The sequence below is a fragment of the Falco rusticolus genome, chromosome 5 (assembly GCF_015220075.1).
Source record: "Falco rusticolus isolate bFalRus1 chromosome 5, bFalRus1.pri, whole genome shotgun sequence".
Classification (NCBI taxonomy): domain Eukaryota; kingdom Metazoa; phylum Chordata; class Aves; order Falconiformes; family Falconidae; genus Falco; species Falco rusticolus.
Genome location: NC_051191.1, coordinates 16400037 through 16421384, shown reverse-complemented (window position 1 = coordinate 16421384; position 21348 = coordinate 16400037). Strand labels below are relative to the sequence as shown.

Genomic DNA, 21348 nt, shown 5'->3' with positions numbered 1-21348 from the left:
GAAATAATATAAATAAAAGAAGAATTAGTTCCCTTACAGGATGACTCTGTCATATAAAATAAGATGTATTATACTTACCATATAAAAAATAAAAACCCATTGCCAATGAAATACAAAGCCTGTACTAAAACTATGGAACATTTTGAGGTTTTTACATATCTTTGTAGCAGAAAGTAAGTTTCTTTATAACATGCTGCTCTGTAATGAAAATCTCTTTATTTCTAAAACCCAATAATACTTAGAACTGTGCAGGAATGTTGAAAATGTATCTGACATTGAATTTCCTTCATCACTCTTCAGTGCACATGAGTCCCATCAACCTACATACGACTAGAAGGGTTATCTACTCATCTGGAATCTTAGAGAGGTGCTTGACCCAATATCGGTTATAACTCTTGGGAGAAACTCTACTGCATTATGCATAACTTCTTCATTTATACTAATATCCTCAAAAACGTGAGCTGAAAACAATGTTCTTACCACATATGGAAGTAAGCATGTAGATTTTATGAGGTTAACGCTCTGAAGACTTATGAATACCTTAAAGTGACCTCAAACATTTTTGTTCTACAGGCTATAATCTATATTTTAAAACAGGAAATGGTTTGCATTCAATAATTTATGAATTAGTTGCATGACAAACTGAAGCATGCATGAGTACACAGCTAAACCTACTTTTCTTGGAAAACCTTTAGTATCATTTTATTAACTGTTTATAAACTAGTATAATTTGCTGTTTAACACTACATCTTTCTTAAAAGTAGCCTGGTAAATGTAACATGGCAATTTACATGAAAGATTATTTTATGATTTCTTAATGACAATATAATAACCCCTCTAAACTAATACATACTAGGTTAAATGGTTACTCCCATCAGTATCTGCCCTAGCCAGTGCACTATTTAGATTTTAGGATAAACCAGAAACACAGTTTAGTTTAGACTACGTGTTGTCATTGCGGTACCCATTTCCATTGACTATATGAAAACCAAAAAAGCATGCTCTTTATTCATGAGCTTTGGATAACTCACTAAGATGGGATGAATTCAGGCCATCATGGCCAAAAAACAGCTTCTTCTAGAGTGTCTATGAAAGCATGGGCAGAAGCAAAAGGAAAGCAGAGCCTTGGCTCTCTGAGAAAGTACAGCAGTGCAGTTAAGCCAGCAGGTAGGAAAAATTAATTTCTAGTGTCACGGATGAAGTCGTAGCTCTCCACCGGGTCACCTTATGGAAGTGCTGCACACTTATCCTGAGCAGGCTGTGAAGTGGCAATCTGGACCCTCATTATATTTTGCTCATCATCTTCTCTGCCAGTGATGACTCTCCAACTCCCAGGTCATGGACTTTAATGCTATCAGTGCAAGTATACAGGCATGGACAAAGTAGTAACTTCGGCATAAAATTAGAAGAGTTTGAGGCAGAAATTTCCCTTATCTGTGTTAAAAGTGTCATGATATACACACATGAGGGAAAGTAATATCAAAGCAATTACAGGAGAAATTAGACAGGCTTCTGCACTTGGCAATCATAACAGCTGGGCAAATACACCAAAGAGCAGAACCTGGAAGAAGAGAACTCTCTAAGCAAAAGGCAAAATAACTTTCTGAGGACAAGTACCTCAAACTGGATTATAGTGTTTTCATTTACACTCAGGTCCCTTGTTGTAATGGAGTGCTCTCCAACTTCATTTGAAACAAATACCATAGCTGAATCTTCTTCCCTGTAAAAAAAGGAAAGGAACACTTTAGACTCAGTTTATTCCACAGTTCTTTCTAATTTATTGCTGAGAGGTGCTTACGGAGCTCCTTTAGATGAATATGGGCAATAAAGCCCTATGTTTCCACCAGGGTAGAAAAACCAGTTGTCCTCTTTGGGACCGAAGTCAAATGTATCCAAAAGGATCATGGGATTCTTTAAGTTATTTCCATCTATAATTAAGTCATCAATAATCCAGATTTCTTCTTTTTTGCCTACAAAGAAAAGGGGAACATTCCTGTTAAGACCTAATACCACTATTATACTACACTAGCGTCAGTATCTTCGTTTTGATTAAGAATCATCTAAATGAGTGAGTGGTTGCTGTAGAGCCCAAGCAGCCTGAAAGGCTGATTTCATTCTGCACCTTTTTCCTTGGACTCAGCAGCTTGTGTTTGCCTGGCAAGGGCTCTTTGACAGAGAAGGAAATTCTGATTGACTTCTCTCCAATGGATTATAAATTCAAATATGTTGTAAAATTAGTGCTTTCAAACTGGACAGGAAGGATTAGATTGCCAGATCTTTTGTGCAACTGGTTTTTTTTTTGTTTTGTTTTGTTGTTTGTTTTTTTTTTTAAATCTATCTAAAAGCCTTTGTGTTGATCAGAGAAAGTTAAAAGGCTTCTTTTAAATAAGATTTGTACTTAAGGATAATGTGTGCAAGAAAAGCTTAGTTTTAGGCAGAACCCACCAGAAGAATGAAGTGGGACTGGATTCTTAGGACCAGATTTAAGTTTGCTTTTTTTGTTAGAGATGTGCTAGGCATTTGCCTGCATGGAATAAATTGTTGCTGTATTACTGTGTCTAAACGATTGCTGGAATTCTTTAGAGCCCTTAATGTCAGCTTCTGCTAAGAGATGTGCTCAGAGTAACTGATAGCAGAGGAGAGCTTTCTTCAGCTGGCACATCTCCTACAATCAGGAAGAATGAGCTGCATTCCTCTTGTGGTTTTCTACAGTCCTTTACAATTTAATCAAAAGATTAACTGCTCACTACATACTCTGTCTAAATGGGTTTTTAATGCCTAGTTAATTCCGAGCAAGGTAGGCCCAGCTCCCATTTGCACTTGGGATGTTTTTGTATAATTGGAGCATTCTAATGGGCCCTCAGTGTAAATGCGAATCAGGTCCATTAAAAATAATAAGAACCTGAGTGAAGTTAACTTTATCTGTGTTGCTTGACCTCCCCATCCCCCCAGGACCAAATAGTCTTCTGCACACAGTCAAGGAGTATCAGGTTAAGGTACTTTCACTTTAAAGCATACAGCAGCTTTATAAGAACAGTAAACATGATTCTGTGATAATTTTAATTGAAGGAGTTAAATTATAAGAAAACATGATTTAAGAGTCTCTATTATTGTTGAGTTTAAAAATCTACCCTCCTACCGATGCTGAGCTGTGCAAGTGTGGACCTGGAGTCCTGTGGGTGTCTCTTCCTTACCGTTGTTGTAAGGTTGCCAAAGCCTGAACCGTGTTGCATTGCTTTGGGCTGCATAGGGCAGAGGAACGTTAATAAAGAGGACGTCTGTAGTCTGTGTGAAGTAAAACTCATCTATCAGGTGCCAAGTGATGCCACTGTTGACAGAATATTGCAGCAGGATGGAATGAGACCTCTCGGGCGTGCCTGGAGCAGAGGACATGCATTTATGTTCATTATAATCCAGTTTTTAAAAGCACTAGCTCAAAAATACTTCTTCAAGTGTAAATGCAGTTAGGTTATTGTGACATCTATTACAGATCATGGGCTTCCTTTATCAACAACTTAAGCTATTGAGATGTTATAGGTGGATTGTACACATACGTCTTCCTGCACTTTCCCTTGCTTGCCTGTCTGCAAAATGCTAATGAATTAGGGGCTAAATTTACATTGCTGTTCATTATATGTATGGTCACAGTTAATTACTTAGATTAGAAGCTATCTCACTATTATAATATTCTAGATTAGAACAAACCATCTCCTTCTACCACAGACATTTTTCAGTAGTTCAATATTTATTTGCTTGTTTTTCCCAGGTACCAGACATTATCACCATCTGTAGCACCCACAGATAAAGACACAGCCCTTATCCTCACAATTTATAGTCCACGGCTCTGACTGCAGGCACTGATATGGGCATATTCATGCCCAGAAATCATATAATTGATGGAAAGCACTGAGGATCTTTATTAGCATGTTTTAACAACAACAGCAGCAATATTCTGTGCTTTAAGCAGGCCTAAAAATCAGTGGTGGAAGTGAGAGTAAAATTTGCATTTTCTGACTACCAGTTCTTCCTTTTTTACTTAAAGCTTTCTAGAGTCAATAAAGACTCTTTACAGCCCTTGCTATTAACATATGCTGATTAAAGCCCAGCACTTGCACTTGGTGTGGTTATCCTGCACAAGCTCAGTCCTCAGTGTCTATTTGGCCCATGCCTGACTTGCTGACCAAGAACATCAACATCTGAGCGACAGTATCTCCAAGCTGAGTTCTCACTTGGACAAATTTACACTATCCACTCCCTTCATAGTGTGGCATAGTGATGGCACATCCCCAAAAACTCAGTCCAAGGACAGGAACTAGCAGCAGAAAAGGACTAAGGAACAGGTTTTTCATCCCTGCCTCACTGCATTACTGTGCAAGTTTCTCCCATGTTCTGTTCTTAAATTAACCAAATTTGCTGAAGCCAAAATGACTGATGTGCACACTCCTGCTCTACTCTGCTTCAGTGCAAAGTCTCTCTTCAATGGCCATGTGTAGAACAGAGCAGGAAGGAGACAGGAGCTGATTTTGCCTTACCTGTGGTGATCAACACTAAACAACACATGCTGTTAACTCTTACAGTTGAGAGATATGCCCAGCTATATTAATTTGCATTCAACATTAGGGAGTTTGTTGGGACTAAGTCCTGGATCCAGGCCTAAGCCTAGCAAGCCATATGGATTTAATGAGAAAAGATTTCTCATGGAGTTTCATTGCTTTACCTCTTGTGGGTCAAGTGTCAAAATCCAGCCTTGAGCCTTCGGCTATTCCTCCCTTTCAGGATGATATTTTTACTCATTGTATTTTTAAATATTTTGGCAAGGATCATATGTAGAAATATTTCCAAGTCAGAGTCTTGTAAAAGAAGTTTTCAGAAAGATTTTGCTTTTAAAACTGAAGTATTTGGCACATCGTTATTTTGGGGCATGTTATGTTATGGTTTTGGCTGTTACTGGTTTATCTCTTTTCGATAAAGTACTTAATAGTAATAAATAGCCAAATATATATGATTAAATGTCTATTCAAGTGAATCAAACTTAATTCAGAAAGAGCTACATTTTTACTTGCCCATACAGTGATTTGGCTAAGAAATTTACTTAGAAAGAAAGAGGCAGTTCAAAACTCTTTTCATGCTGTCCTTTGGCAAATGGTGAGTCAGTTAGGGTCCAGTCCCAGAAGCTATGAACATCTTCCATCTTCCATCAAAGGGAGAGGAGTTTTTGCATGTTGAGAGTTCAGCTTGGAAGTGCCAGTTCTACAGGCAATACTGGGAAAAACAACTGAAAGCCCTCAGCCAGGGTAGTTGTTCTCCACCATGTTACTCCTGACTTGGAAAAAATTATTTTGCAAAGCCAGGGATGGCAGGGGCTTGGAGTAGGGTAGGACCGAATCATTGGCATTTCTAATACTTGTATTAGAAAAAACTGTCTCAAGCTTATTACACCAATGTATAAACTTGGCTTGGCAGGTCTGACTATTCTTCATATACAATTGAACAGAATTACGAAGTTTTAGTCATCTCTAAGATACCTACAAGGAAGTCAGATGGTAAGACCTTTTAATGCAGTGGACTGAAGCTTGAAAATGAAAAACCTGGTAGTTTCTTATCAGTTCCCTAAGTGATCTACTATAGACAAAATTTTATGACTTAAAAAACTGATAAATCAATTTTCCCCCAACATACTGCAAAATCTCTCAAAAAATGTTGAGTTATTTTTTTTCTTTTCTGCTCAAAGACTTTACTAGCTGTGCTGGTTTTTATATTACCGGTTTATGTTTTTCTCAGGAACGGCACAGACGGCCACGTAGGCTGGTAGCAAGGTAGGGATGATGTACAATCTCAAACAAGTTCCTGGATTATCTACCATAAACCAGTGATCATGTACGCTGAAGCTGAAAATGTAAACCCATATTCTTCTCCATGATGCTACTATGTATGAATAAAGCTAGAGAAGTAATAGGAAATCAACAGTGATCTTACCTTTTGCAATGAATTTAAATGAAAACTGGATGTACACAGTATTAGTGCAATCTAGATCTCTCGAAACAAGCATTCTCAGTCCTTCCTGCAAATACAGAATAGATAGTGTGAGTCTCAGTTCCCACCACTGAAGATGCTCTGCAGCTTGTATTGTCTGGATGTTGTCTGTTACTGACTGCTAGCGGCAGTGAGAGAGGTAGTTCTCTGTCCCACAGCTTCTTCCATGTAGAAAATGGGGACAGCAATAGCCTTGGCAAAGTGAGCCATGACAATAGAAAGGGCTAGATATGGGTTTGTGTCACTGCCACAGGCACAGCTGCATGATCAGTTACAGCCACAGATACAGCTCATTCAGTTCATGCTGTGAACCATAGAGATACGATCTGATCTGCAAGCACTGACTTACTCAGACATTGAGTCCAAGCTAGTATACTAATTTTTTTAGCAAAATGTATAGTAGCCAAGCACCCTAATTTCCAGGCAGGAAGATTCCTCTCTAGGAGCTTTTTTCTGTGCCTCAAAAAATATTTCATACAAAAATAGTCTTCTGGGGCAACCTCTTGACTTAAAGCAGTAAGGAAAGGGAGCAGAGAGCAAACTCCATAGTGACCCCTAAGGTCCTGTCCATCTTCGGACATCAATGCTGTGTGGATCCGGGGGCCAGAGCCAGTACCCATTCTACAGAGATCTGGCAAACCATCTCTCAGAGCTTCCCTCTTTCTCAGACCCATTCCCCCTAGGGGAACAACATGCAGGAACAACCAATCCAAGTTTCAGACAATTCACATCCTGTAATTTGTGATTTAAATGATTTAAAGAGGTTGAACTGGAGTCAAGGTTTTGCAAGGAAATATTTCTAAAGAATTCAAAGAATTAATTTCTACACCAAACGTTATTAAACTTTGCTTTTTTGGGGTACCTGCATTCACAGTGTCAAGTGAAGACTCCTGTGTGAGCTTAAAATTTGTGTGCTTATGTGAACAATAGTATTTCTATTATGTGTTTTGTTGAAGAACTGAGAAGTTCAGAAAATAGGATATTTCCTGGCCTTTTAAAACCTGTAATTAACAAAAAAAATCCTTAAAGAGCTAGAAAACTTCAAAAATGATAGATTTAAGTAAAACACAGGCTAACTACATAAACATTGATTACATAGACGACAGTGCTGACTAATTTGCATTATTCAAAATACTCAAAAGATAGGGGATTTCAAGATGTAAACCCAACTGATTGTAATGTGTATCATATTTCCAAATCACTCACCTGGCCTCAAGAATTTCAGCAACAAAATTTCTTTCTTTTCCTTTGGTGGTTAAGGAGGAATTTATACCACAAATGAAAGCAATAGCCAACAAACAGATGAAACCCATGTTTTCATAAGAAAACAACTGTGACAAACATGGTGCATAAGCAGGGCAGGAAAAGACAAGAAAAATTAAAATTTCAAATTCTAGCCTAAAGACTGATATGAACATATGTGGGGAAACAACAAAAAAATTACTTTCTGTTCTTAACTCTACTGGGTTTTATTCATTTTGTCAATGTAAATAATGTCTGACCCCTTTAAAAATGAGAGCTGTTCCAGACTTGATGGTGTCACCATTCAGGTTTCCCCTCTCAGCACCATAGACCTCAGGCCAAAGGTCTGGATGCAAGTTACCATTGAAATCATCCTTCAGTACAGACGGCAGAGGAATGACAGGGACACAGTACGGACCACCAAAGCCTCTGTCACACCTAGCAACAAATTGGAAGGAAAAGGTGTTATCCATCTGGCCTAAATAAAACATAACATACTTTCTATGAAGCAGGTTAAGCAGGTTGCTACTTACACACAGTGACCTGCATCACAGATGCCATGGCCTGAGCACATCCAAGGGCACCCTGTAGCCAGGACCACATTATCAATAGCCCAAGAATCAACACCAGAAGCATAGTTGTACTGAATCCATCTGAACCGTGTTCTGGGGGAGCTAGAAAAAAAAGAGCGCATGTATTTCAGGATCCAGAATGTCTGCTCCACAAAGTGCTAAATAGTAAAGAAAATCTCATAGACTTCAGGAGAGGAAAAGCATATTAATAAGCATGACTCCCAGTATTTGGAAAAGATTCCAGTTGAAACTGGAAGTTTCAATTTCTCAGGTTAGTTTTTAGGCAAAATTCCAGCAGACTCTAAAGGAAGGTGCCGTACGTGAAAACCAAGAATGAACATTGCTGCAACTCTTGCCAGTCAACAAAGTGGTTGAGCAGAAACTATTGGCTACATTAGCATTTGACAGCTCCATGTGTTGCTAAGAGCTAAAAGAATATAATTGCTTCAATAAAGTAAGAAGGAAAGTTAATTTATACTAAGTGTTGTGTAAAGAAAAAACAATGATTACACATATACACACATAACAATGTATGAATATATATGTACAAACATGCACATGCATACACACTGCTGTGTTTGCTGACTGCCTTGTAATCCTCAGATGAGGAAAGTATTCTGGAAAAAAATAATCTATCACAATGCTGTGGGTTAGATCATCTTCCATTTGTTCAGGCAGGAAATGTGTTGTGGACAGCACACAGAGGATTGCCCTCAGACTTTGATAGGATCAGGATATCATTGTATTTGTGAGGAAGATTCTTTGGAAGAAGATGTATGGTCCTTTGGAGGATACTATGGAATTAGAAACCAAGATGTGAACCCCTGTCCCAGTTCATCTACTGTGTGTCCATTTTTACCACCATATTTTCTGACTGGTGAAATTTACAGAGGTAATGTGTAGGGCGCTTTGAAGAATTACAGAACTATCCAGAATAATGGTAAGCAATATCATAATCTGTTATTTCTAAACTAGAGCATGGTTTTATTCAGAAACAGATGCCAGCACATCTGCCACATCCATTTACAACCATGTGATAACACTATGAGGCAGGCAGAACTCTCCTCCTGGTCAAAAGGGTGGAGGTGACACATCTAGTAACATGTGTTTTGACTTGCTGAATGCCATGACTAACATGCCTAAATGTTGGGTGACAAGTTAGATGCAATCATAGAAAATAATTTTATATGAAAGGATGGGTCAGGGCATTAATTTTTGCTTCTTACTGGGTAAATGTTAGAAAAGCTTGGTTTAGCGTTCCTGTTCTTGCCATCATAGATTATAGGCAAGGCTTAAGAATTCACTCATTCAAAGTTGTTACTTCCTTAAGTTCCTGCAGTTCACATTATATCTGATGAAGTGTTTTGAAGTGAAATTTAAAATTCTGATGGCGTGACAACACACATTTAATAATTTAAAAGACATGCAGAAAATTCCCAAGCTGAGAGATGTTTGCTCAAATTAGATCAGCAAAATCTTTATCATGCTAAACAGCCAGAAAAGCAGTGCTCACTTGGTTGGGGGTGGGAGATAGACCGTAATTCTCTTCCAGTTTTGGAATCTTTCTGAAGTGTAGATGGAGCTCTCAGTGTAGTGCTGACAGCCGATGGTTGGAGGGACACACTCCTCTGTCACCAGGTGCCAGTCTCTCCCATTGTTTAAAGAATACTGCAAGTGAATGCTATGGGAATTGCTGTATGGCTTGCTGCAACCCATGCTCAGCTCAAACTGCAAGAAAGAAGAGGCTGATACATGGAAGTCCCAAGTCTCAGCATAACGAGGTTTTCCTAAGGAAAGAGAGAAAATCAATTAAAAAAGGTATAACTTACACTTATGCTTTCAGTACTGTCATTCAAATTAATTATCTGTATTTTAACTATTTTCCTTCTTCTTTTCCCTGCATATTACTATATACCTGAATTTATCTATACCTCCCATCTTGTAAAAACTTGACCCATAACTGATTTATAAAATAGACTCATACAAATGTAGTAATGTTTGGTGACACATACCAATGTTTTCATTGAACATCAGAGCTGTATCCATAGACAGGCAGTCGATGTCTACTTGACCTCCTTGTATTCTGTACCAGCTTGCTTGTAAATCCACAGTTCCATCAAATTTATCCTGGAAACCAGTCTGAGAGCTGTCATTCATACCTATTAGGACATCGTCCAAAGCCCACTGAGCCGAATGCTTCCCTATAAAAAGCAGAACGGACAGTTTAGTGGAATCCTTGTACGTTATTTTTTATGTCCGTACGCTGCGTTCACCCAGTGAGCAGTGCTCGGTCATGTAGATGAGCACTGTTGAACAAGACTAAAACATTGCTCAAGGATGAACCTGGACTCTAGAGTGTGTTTCTGCTTTAGATAAACACAGGTATTTTTTTCGTTTCTCAAGCTTCAGTGCCTTCATCATAGTATGCTCTCCCTGTATTTGAATGAGATACTCCCCGAGTCCCTCTTTGGGGATTTTCATTTCATGGGTTACAACCTTCCTGCCATTTCCCATAGCTAAATCAGAAAAACATCTCTCTAGTTCCCAAAGTACCTTTTGTATGGAAGAGGATAGTAGACAAAGGGAAATGCTGAAGGCTGTTGATATAATGATAATCACAGAAGTGCTCTTCACCTTCTCCTTCCTGTAAAACTCTCTTGTATTGCTTTCCAGCCTACAGGCATCTCAGTTCAATATCATCTTCAGACATTTCTCCTTCATTTCAATTCAGCTTTCTACTGGCATGTTGAAAATGCCATCATACTGTAGTCACTGCCCTCACAGGAGAGGTAAAGTCTTGACAATAAATTGTGAGCTCATAGTGATGTGCCAGGGCTTTTGTCTTGCTACTATGAGGAATGTGGGTCATGGCTGATAGGGCCGCTCTGCATTGAGTTATGGTAGATGAAAACAATCTATGAAGGAGCTAATATCCGTAATGAGGAGTGGCTGTCACCTACGGGTGCTGGTATGGAAAGTGGTATTTCAACCTCCAGTTATAAACTCTCCCTCTTACCGGGAGCCACAGGACTGCCATTGGGTAGCCTTAGAGTGAACACTCTCAGCAGGGACAGAGGTCATCCAGGTGCCCCAAGAGCAAGCTGCCATGGGGCAGGACACAGGTAGGGAGCAACCAGTCTGGTATTGCACCAGTCACCAGTGCAGATGATTGTGGCAGAATGATGGTCTGTGGTGCAGCAGCTGCTGCTCATCAGTTTTCCCAAATGAGCTGGCATCTTAGCTAAATCACATCCTTCTTGCTTTGTCTACTCTTTTGCTTAGTGAGGACAATTAACTCCAGCATATACATTGTAAGAAAGTGTACGAATAAGAAACAGCCATCAAAATGATAAATGGTATCAAAGATGCTGCATACCGTAATTACCTGAATGTAAGCTGTGTGCTTTTCTACCCAGGGAATTGCTGTTAAAATGTACTTTGCTATATTTGCTATATCACCTTATATTTCATGCAGGAATCCAGGAGCTGCTGCCTTGCACAAAGGCAAGACACTTAATCAGGACATTTTTAATAGTGGTAACGTGCCCCCATGCAAGGTGGGAGCTCTCACAGCGGCTTTAGGTATCAGTCAGCGTCAGGGTTTTACTTTCAGCTGAGGAAGTGGGAAGTGGCTGAAGGGGCTTTGCAGGTGCAGCAGAAGGCAGGGGAGCAGGACACTGGGACATCAGAAATGGCAGGGGATGGGGGTCCTGTTTTGGAGTGTGGAGATATCAAAATAGTGAGATGGAAGCCACCAGGTAGGCAGATTCAAGGCCAAGTTATGCCTCCTCTTCCAAAACAGAGAAAAAATGAGATAGAATGTGTAAGCCATTTGACATCCCAGGTCACTCTATACTCAGGTAAATCCTCTAATCTTATTTAGGCTTTACTGTGTAATATTCTTTTCTCCTCCCCTCTCAGCATCTTTGGTTTAAACTTGGCTCTTAAACAATTCTACTCTTAAGCCCACTATTCCACTCGGTGCTATAAAAGCAAATCACATCTGCAGTGACTGAGGAGAGCCTAAATACGCTCTTACAGCACCCAGCTGTTCACCGTACTGTACTTTTGGTAAGCTGAGGTTTCTGCAGAGCATGTCCATACTGAGAAGCATTGGAATGTGGGCTGTGTAAAGCTGCTTGGTGAATTTTTTAGGATGGAGTTGCTTACCGTGCTGTGGCTGCCACCAGCGGAAAGCGGTGGCGGGGGTTTTGGCCTCCCGAGGTAAGTCTATCGAAACAACCTGGGGTTCCAGGTATGACATGAAGTCCAGCTCTCGCAGCAAATGCCAGGTGATCCCGTTGTCATTTGTGTATTGAACAACAAGACCTACATTTAAAATTAAGAAAAACAGTTAGTCAGACTGTACAGAGCAAAAGGGGGCAACTCTTTAGCCTGTACTCAGGAGCTGCCAGCCCCCATCCAGTGCATGTGGCACTTTTGGCATCTCCCCTGCCCTTTTGGCATCTCATGGTACGGGAGCATTTTGTGGACAAAGTCCTACTGCAAAGGTGACGTGGGCTCACCAGCTGCCACATGTTATCTTGCCTGTCTTCAGCAAACTCAAAGGATCATATCTTTTACAACTTCCGTAAAACTAATGATTGTACCACAGAAACAACAGGAATAATGTGACTTTCTTCATGTAGTCAGTATTGTCGGGTATCCTTGCAGTTTGTGTGGGACACTAAGTTGTAATTCTGATAGCTGGGCTCACAGTATAGGTAGTTCACAATGCTCATGCTACCTATGCAAGCTCACAGCATCCTTAAAAATTTTAGATAACTTGAGATAGACTTTGTATCTAACACACAGTATGGCAAATACTAGGACACAGCAGATTTGTGTAGCCTCTTATGAGCTCATCAAAGGGGATAATATAAGAAAGAATTACTTATATATATTTCTTCTCTTAAAAACTCATTTACACTGGACTATATTAAAAGATAATGGATTTTCTTGTATCTTTATACTGGTGCAAATGAAAGGAGAATCAAACCTTCAGTATAATCTGTGCTGAAAGATGACAGTTGTGAGTCACTATCAATGTAAATGCTATACATCAGGAAACAGTCCAGTGATGTTAAATGATTCATAGTGAGAGGAAAACGTCGTCTTCTCATCTACCAGATGCCAATGGTCTGTCTTCATGCAACTAGATCACTTTACATGGGGAATCTGCTCCCAAAACTCTGCTGAACCTTCCCAAACACAAATATAAGCCCCCCCCCCGCCTTGCCCCCCAATAACTCGAAGCATGTGTGTAAAATAAGAAAGGAGACAGCTGCAAGAGATTAATGTCTTTAGACTAAATACATTTGCAGCTGCAGCTTTATAATTTTGCATTTCAGGTAAACCATGCATGAACTTGGGTTGGAAGGCAATCTTTTATTAGACCCACTGGTGTAGTTGAGAAGCTGAACAAGTTTTCAGGCACAAACCCCTTCTTCAGGTCAGATACGGAGGTTGCCCAATTTATTCTGAACTTGAATTTTATTCCTCTTATTTCAAACCTGAAGAAAGTCCTGTGTACTTGTAAATTTAGCTGCTTTCCAATACTATCAAGTAGTATAATAAAAGCTACTGCACCTCATCTTGTAAATGTTGTCTTTCTTAAACCCTCACATCTCCAGCAGTTACTCTTACTGATAGACCACCATTACATTTGGTGGAAATAAGTATAAATGAAAATGGGGAACAAAAGTAAATAGTTTCCTGCACCACTTGTGAAAAGTGAAGATGTAATTGATTTACATTAAAAATAGAAGATTTTTTTTGGATTTTGTAAAGGCAGTAAAAGGTAAAAACACTGTAGAAGACCCAAAATACAAAAAACTTATTATAAAGAAAAGGGGCTTTACCTTCATTCCTGGCTCTTGGTCTGTTGCAGGAATTACCAACAGCCTTGCTTCCAATTTGTACATAAAATTGAACTAGCCTGTTAAAAAAATCAGGACAGAAGAGAAGTGTAATTATCTTCTGATAGCACAAGATCAGTCAGGATAACTCTCCTCTCTTAACTAATGTGGCATTTTCAGTTAGGTCATTATTCCAGGCTTATTGACCAGGTAATGTTCCCAGTGAAATCAAGCATGGCCATAGTAAACTGTGGAGGACCCAAGACAGAAGAAGATGATGTGGTTTATTGATCCTTTGCCTAATAAATGTATTGTTGGACCAAGCAGCAGAATTTCACAGTTCCTTCTTTCACACAATGGTGCAAAATCTCCAAAGCAGGCAACTCTGTTCCTTACATCAGATCTTACCTTGGCCTCTTGTAACTAGAAATTTGTTTAAGCTTTAAAATACTGTATTGGAGTTTTAACAAAATTATTATATCCTCAATAAACGACCAATCCCTTTTTGGTCCTTAAATTCTTGATGCAAACAATTTTCGGTGAAAAGCATTCATGGGACACTTTGTGAAGTAAAGCCTTTGATTTTTAACTTATATATTTTGATCTCTTTGAATATCCTCTTGTTCTTGTGTCACAAGACAGGGGAAAAAATATTCCTTATGTGCCTTTCTTGCAACATTCCCTGTAGCCAGCGCTTTTACCACTTTCCTACTTTCTCTTCTTTTCTACTGTATGCCATAGCAACATTTCCATCTGTCTCTCTGCATGAAAGTTTTCCCATGTCCTCAATTTTTCCCAAAACCATTTTTTGCAACCCTTCTAAAGCCACAACATCCCTTTGAGACAGTGTTGCTGATTTTATTGACTTTGGATTACCCTGGAAAATCCCTATTTAGCTATATTTGAATTAGTAATTAACTCATCCTTGTGCTCCAAAACATTTTTCCCCCAATCTGCAGCGATGCCCTGGTATCCTTGCTGAACAGATATTTTTAATTGTGACTCTGTGTCTGCGGTGTCAAACTAAGAATAGCTTACACTTCCTCTTAGATGCGCACTACTGCGTTATGTGAAACAGCAACTAATTTCAATTCATGTCCTGCTGCTCACTCACCAAATTTCATTGCACGTCTCCGACATTCATCTGAGTCTTATCAGGTCATAACTAATGTAACGAGCATTGAGATGGTGGAGAATGCCATTGTGCCCTGATCTACGCCTTCTTCACAGGTTGTTGGCATTGCACACCAAAACCAGTGCCTGAACAGACAGGGAACCTGGACTCCTCCCCACGATGGGCTTTTACATGCTGGAAGCTGGTGAGGCCATTCTTGTTTCCTAGCCAGTTTTTGACTTAGGATGATGCCTGCCTGTTGTCTTACGACTATTGGAGTACTTGCTGATGTGATGTTTTTGGGAAGCAACTTGCTTGTCCCTTGTGCTGGCAGTGTCCTCAGGGACCACACAGGGTGAGGTGGGGTTATTGCCAAACAGGTGTTGTGGGCAAAAAAAAGAACACAAAACTACAGGAAACTAGGCTTCATTCATTCTATTTCTTGTAGATAACCTCTTTATTTTAAATACTGATTTTGAGGTGAATTTGTGTCTGTGTGAAGAATCAAAGCTTGATTTGTCACTCCAATAACTCCCCACAAGGATAACTCTTTTCCTTTTAAGGGATTTGGCCCTAATTTGTAGTGACAATAAAATCACAGACTAGCCACAGAACTACAGTCAGAGCCAGTATGATGCAGACAGGACTCCAGTTTCCTTCACCCACTGCTACATACATAATGTCATGATCCTCTTCGGATTCTAAATCCAGTCACACTTCAGTTCTGTTACCAAAATTGGTATCTCCTGTCTGAGATGTTTCGTATATCTGTAGGGATTAGGACAAGCCAGAATATACTCATGAGTCTCATTTATAATATAACCCCATGGATAGCTCAAGAGCAGACAGGCTCACAGTATCACACTATTTAGCCAGGTAGGTCCTATAACAATAGGACTGCTGCAGCTCTGAGTTCAGGCAATAAACCACCAGACAGCGGTCTCAGAGGTGGAAAGATTTACAGTCCTACAATGAAATTCTGTTTTATGTTTGCCAAATGTAAAGACCAGTAAAAAACAAAACCAAAAGACAAAAAAATCCCCTTTCTGCAGAAGGGTGAATCAGCCCATCTGATCTGTGTTTGACCCAGAACACCTCTCTGGGATGGTTGCACAGTCATTAGCAAGGGAGTCTGTAACACAGATGGGAGCCAAGTCAGCTAACAAGCCAGATGTCATTACTTGGAAAAAAATACATATATTCCCTGGTTTTTATCTAGCTGCCAGGTAGGCACTGTGTGCAAATGGTCTCACTGAACAGATAGTAAAGAGTGTCATAAGGGACAGGCCATCAAAACGGGAGGCAGTAGCTCATCAGTAACCAAAATGCATCCAGGTATCTTATTGTCAGTCAGAAGAATGGAAATACTGCTGGTGAAATGGTGCCTTTGGCACATCGGGCCATGCAAAAGGGAAGGGATGGAGAGACTCCAGGGGGGCTCTGAAGTGCAGGGCAAAAAATGGTCTGGGTGAAGTGAATTTTGACACTTACAGTTCTCTTAGTGCTATGGGACATGCTCCTAATGTCTGTGAAAAAAACGTAGTCAACCATATAAATGAGTAAGGACACCATAGGACAAACAAATCTAAGATTATGGTAGCACTTAATGTATACACTAATCATCAAGTCCTTGTTTACGAACATTGGCTTCAGACAGCAAGCTTTAGTCTTAAATGCTCTTGGCATGACACCCGAGTTTGCCGGTGCCCTGTTGGGCTGCTTCCCTGAGCGGCACCACGCACCTCAGGCTGGCAAATCTCAACCTCTTTGGAGCATAGTGAACTGGGAGCACCGAGCCCCCATGGACCCTGGGAAGAGATGGGTGAAGGGGAAAAGTGTCTTTGTACTTCTTACAAAAAACCCCAAAAATTCTTTATATTCCTCACATAAAATTTACACTTTATATTCAAAATCTGTAGCTGAAACAAGGTGATAGGGAATATGCATAGGTAGATCTGCAAGAATTCAGAATGAAAATAAAACTGTAATGTCTTGCAATATTTTTCAATTTTTTGCTCTTTCATGCCTGATTTAATGAAACAAGATCTAAAATGGTCTGGGAAAACACTATTAACCTGAAAAATAAGAAGCTTAAAAATCTACTGCAGGAGTTTCAGCCTCCCTATTCACAACCCTCAATCCACATATCTAATGGTATGTCTTTTAAGGCATATTTTCCTGCTGTTTACTCAGTCACCAAAATCCCCCACCGTTCCGCCCCCCAAAATAAAAGATAACTCTGCAGGGGCTAAGATGACCCCTAATAAGATAACCAAATTCTATGCAAGGCATTAGTGAATGCAAAAAGTAATACCAAAATGGGAAAGTGCTTCTGTCTAATCTCCTCTTTCAAGTGACATCAATTTTAGCTCCAGTAACAAAAAAATACTTCTATGCTGAGGAATTATTTTCAATTTAGGGTATGGGTCTTTCAGTTAACCCCTCGTACTCTCATAAACTTAGTCTGCCTTTGCTTCTAGCAAAAAAAGACTCAGTTAATGTTACAGATGGTCTCAAACACTGAAGTGGGGTGCACCTGTTCTAAACAAGGTGGCCAAAGCTGAATATTTACATTTTACATGGCCAACTCAGATTGTCTTATAATTAATGAAAAAAATACATACTTCCAGAAGACAAAGCACTGGCCTTTGCTAGACCCTATTTTAGGATGAGTTAGTTGCATTGCCCTTTTGAAGCAGTTATTTTCTCTTTTGAACATAATAACAGCCTGGGGTAATTGCTGTAGTCTAAGGTGTCCAGGTTCTGGTCAAGTGGCATGGGGTGGGTACTACACCTTGAGCACACATGTGGCTCAAGAAACCAAAAAATCTATGTTAGTCCTATTTGTGGAGATGACCAGTGTGTTTGCTCTCTCTAGGAAACAGCCCAGGGATGTGGCTTCAAGCTTGAATTGTTCAAGGAATTTAAACTGCTCACTGTGCTGCTTATAAAAATATTTTAATGCTGATTTGTTTTGACAAAATGATCAGTCACAGCAGGAGAGCAGTTCGCACAGTAAGCACTTGCTTGGGAGAGGGGTCTTGGTTGCTCTTGCCAGGTGTCCCTTTGGCCATTTACATTCTTGGGGCAGTTATAAGACACCAGATGACCATGTTCTTGTGCAAAACAGCAGCAGTGATAGATTTAAAAAGTCAAGAAAGAGCATTGCTCAGTATTTTAAAACTTTTCCTGCCTTTTAGAATGGCTCAAACACTATAAAAATAGAAAGCTATAAATATGAATATCTGGCATTAAAAGTGGTTTCAAGGTAATCTTAAAGCTAAAGAAAATCCTTTTCTTTTATAAAAAGATTTCTCCAGGAAAGAAGGAATAGGTCAAAAATACTCTTTGAATATAGACTTCTAGATCATGTGGTTACTTCCCATATTATGCCTCACAGGATTAATAACACAAGATTTTAAAAGATGGTGGAACAGAAGTGCTCAGATCTTCCCAGAGTTCCAGTGCACACATGTACGTGTCCAAAGTGTATTTGTCAAACAATGAATTTAATTATTAAGTAGTTTACATGATTATATAATTAATCAACATATTTATCAGACATGCAGGGGGCAGAGGAAAGGCAGCTGGTGCTGTGCCGCTCAGTGATGGAGAGCAGCTGAGGATGTCCCCAAACCCACAGCACCCACACTGCCCTGAGGAGCACCACTTGCCAGAGCTGGAGAAGGGTAGCAGTAACTTCTGGCCAATCTTTGCTGAGTGATCCCACAAATTAAATAATGCAGCAAATCATGGCATTACTCTTGGAGCAGCCTCTGTCAGGAGAAATATCTTTTATTAAGCTAACTGATATAATTGTAGGGTGGGCAAGGTTTCAGGTGCATGATCCCTCATGAGACTGGACAAAGCAGTAGCAAACTGCAGGCTAAATAATGGTTATAATTAACAGCCCTTTGGTTATCTTGATTACATGAATCAATTAGACAATTTGAGAGAAAAAGGGTAATTGCTACCAGTGGAGCGGGATTCTGTGGTAGCAGGGAGAGAGGTGAAGGCTTGTTAACCTCTTGGCTACACAGAAACAATTCACATTCCTTTTTGTTACTTCTGATAATTGGACTAATTCACATCTGGCAAGTAAACAACAGCTCACTGCTATGCCATTGCCATGCCTGCAATCCAACACAGTCAGGGAGTTTTTCTGTCCAGCTATGGGCAGTCATATGTCTTATGCAGTCTTAAGACTGTGCCTTCTGCCCATCCATCTAGAATACAATGCAAACCATCTTCTCAGATGATAAAGAGTTCATTTTTTTTTATGCCGCTATTCCAGCCTAAGCTGTTTCTAACCTAAGTATTCTCTCTCAAGAAAAGGTAATAGTACACCAGAATGAACAAAAAAGTAATTTCTCTGTCTTTAAGATTTCTTGTACAGGTTGCAAACCATAAAAACATTTCCCACCTTCTCACATCTACACTTGTAATAGTGAAGAGGAGACAACATGAATACACAGAGAATTGTTGGGAGCAGCACTGAGGATTCACCTGATATTTGTGGTGTCCAGCGGAACAGTTCTTGCCTCCCTTTTGCCAGGTCCATTGAAGTACAGAGCTCTTCCATCGCTGAGCACTCCACAGCCTGTCCCAACCTGACCTCCTGTTATCTTGTACCAGAGAGGGCTTAGCTTCCTCTCAAACCTGTCGAACATCTCACTGTGATTAGGCACGTTAGACACACAGGTTCCGTGCGATGCTTCAAGAAAAAAAAGAAAATACGGGAGACGCTTTGGTGAAACTGTGCTGAAGAGAGTAAAGGTCAGATGCAGTATGTTGGCAGATGGTTCTGTTGCATCCAGATATGAGAAAGTACCAGGCTTTTCTAAGAAAATGCCCTGACAATAGGATTGTACCTTTTTAAACCCACTTCACAAATTTTTGTAAGCAGAATAAGCCCTCTTCCTCTAAACTCTAAGATCATTTACTTCACTAGGTGAAAAGCAGCCACACTTTATGTTGATAAGGCATTTTATATAAACAGAAAAATACCTTTTATTCCATTTTAAAACAAATTGAAGAAAAGATGTTAGTTTGTTGCTTTGTTGGTATAGAGGGTTGAAAAAGAGTACAGTGTGCAACTGGTTGCGTCAATCACTGTTTTTTTTAACTGTATTTTTTGGGTTTTGTTGAGGTTTTTTTTTTTCTGTATTTCAGCATAAAAGCCCCTGAAACCACAAGTGAGCAGAATTTTCCGCAGAAGGGCCTGTCAGAACATATGTTCCCTCCTGGTACCATGCCATCTGATGGCCAGGGGACTCAAAAACAGCAGCAATTCTTTTGAAGATGATCCAAAGGCTTTTAAGCAGACTTTTTAGTTTATAGCATTTTATTTTGTTTTCTCTTTTATCGCTAGTCCCTTCCCATTCATACAGATGGTGATGTTCAAAGATTGTGGTTGCCAGAAATATCACCAGTGTCCACTGCCTTCAGCTGCTCTGTTTTGCCTGTGCTGAATTTTATTTAACAAAATGAAAAGATTCTTGCTGGCAGCCCATGAAATTTATGTCATTGTATATTTTTATGGAATACTGGAGTGGAAAAACAAGATGCTAAATTTACAGCTTTAGCTCAGCCAATGCTTACTGGAATCCCACCTGAAAAGGGCTGTCTTACCTGTGTAGCCCAGGTCACAGAAGCAGACCCCTGAGACACAGTCCCCGTGACCATTGCAGTAGTTGGGGCAAGGCTCAGAAATGTAAACGCCGTCTAAGCCAAAAGGAGGCACACTCTTGTGGGAGCTGCTCTCCTGGATCCAGCGGAATCGAGTCTTACTGCAGAGAAACAACAGCGAAGGACACAGTGTTACTATTGCCTGCTTCACTATCTACTGCTACATGTTTAAGATTAAAAGGACCTTTTCCTAAATTAACCATTTGCAAATAAGATGTGAATGGATGCCTGGAAAAGATTTCTGACAACCTACATTTTGTGCAGTTTTACTTAATGATATTTTTTCCAGATTTTTTTAATGTATTTTAACTTCCTCTATTTCTCTGGCCCAATCCACCATTGTGATGCAAAGAATGGATACATGGTTTTATCAACAGCAGTGAAAGATTACATGCGAGTCCGAATATGCCTTTCACTACTCAGTTCAACTTGAACTGCTAATTACATATTAAAATCTCAGAATTCCATTTCTTACAGTACTTAGGAAAGGAACTCAGTAATGGCAGTGATGCAGAGTTTGTTATGGGACTGTGTAATTTTGAGTAAAAAACTTTCAAATAATTTGGATATGAGAAAAATAATCCTCTTTCTGAAAATAATGGCAAATAACATAGAATCATATCATCATTCAGGTTGGAAAAGACCTTTAAGATCACCAAGTCCAAGCGTTAACCCAGGATTGTCAAGTCCATCACTAAACCATGTCCCTAAGTACTGCATCTATGTGTTTTTTAAATACCTCCAGGGATGGTGATTCCACCACCTCCCTGGGCAGACTGTTCCAATGCTTGACCACCCTTTCTGTGAAGAAATTTTTCCTAATATCCAATCTAAACTTCCC

At 39.7% G+C, this 21348-nt stretch overlaps 1 protein-coding gene across 2 annotated transcripts in view; it reads right to left on the bottom strand.

Annotated features, from left to right (window-relative positions):
• Nucleotides 1–21348, bottom strand: part of RELN (reelin) — a 297870-nt gene that overhangs the window by 45128 nt on the left and 231394 nt on the right. For both annotated transcript variants that reach the window (XM_037387677.1, XM_037387678.1), the window contains exons 29-40: nucleotides 20451–20608; nucleotides 19326–19533; nucleotides 13709–13785; nucleotides 12018–12176; nucleotides 9860–10048; nucleotides 9361–9634; nucleotides 7809–7949; nucleotides 7536–7713; nucleotides 5977–6061; nucleotides 3195–3377; nucleotides 1799–1970; nucleotides 1618–1720 (exon numbers count right to left, since the gene is read on the bottom strand). In XM_037387677.1, the coding sequence (XP_037243574.1) occupies nucleotides 1618–1720; nucleotides 1799–1970; nucleotides 3195–3377; nucleotides 5977–6061; nucleotides 7536–7713; nucleotides 7809–7949; nucleotides 9361–9634; nucleotides 9860–10048; nucleotides 12018–12176; nucleotides 13709–13785; nucleotides 19326–19533; nucleotides 20451–20608 (1927 nt within the window). The remainder of the gene's footprint in view (nucleotides 1–1617; nucleotides 1721–1798; nucleotides 1971–3194; nucleotides 3378–5976; nucleotides 6062–7535; nucleotides 7714–7808; nucleotides 7950–9360; nucleotides 9635–9859; nucleotides 10049–12017; nucleotides 12177–13708; nucleotides 13786–19325; nucleotides 19534–20450; nucleotides 20609–21348) is intronic.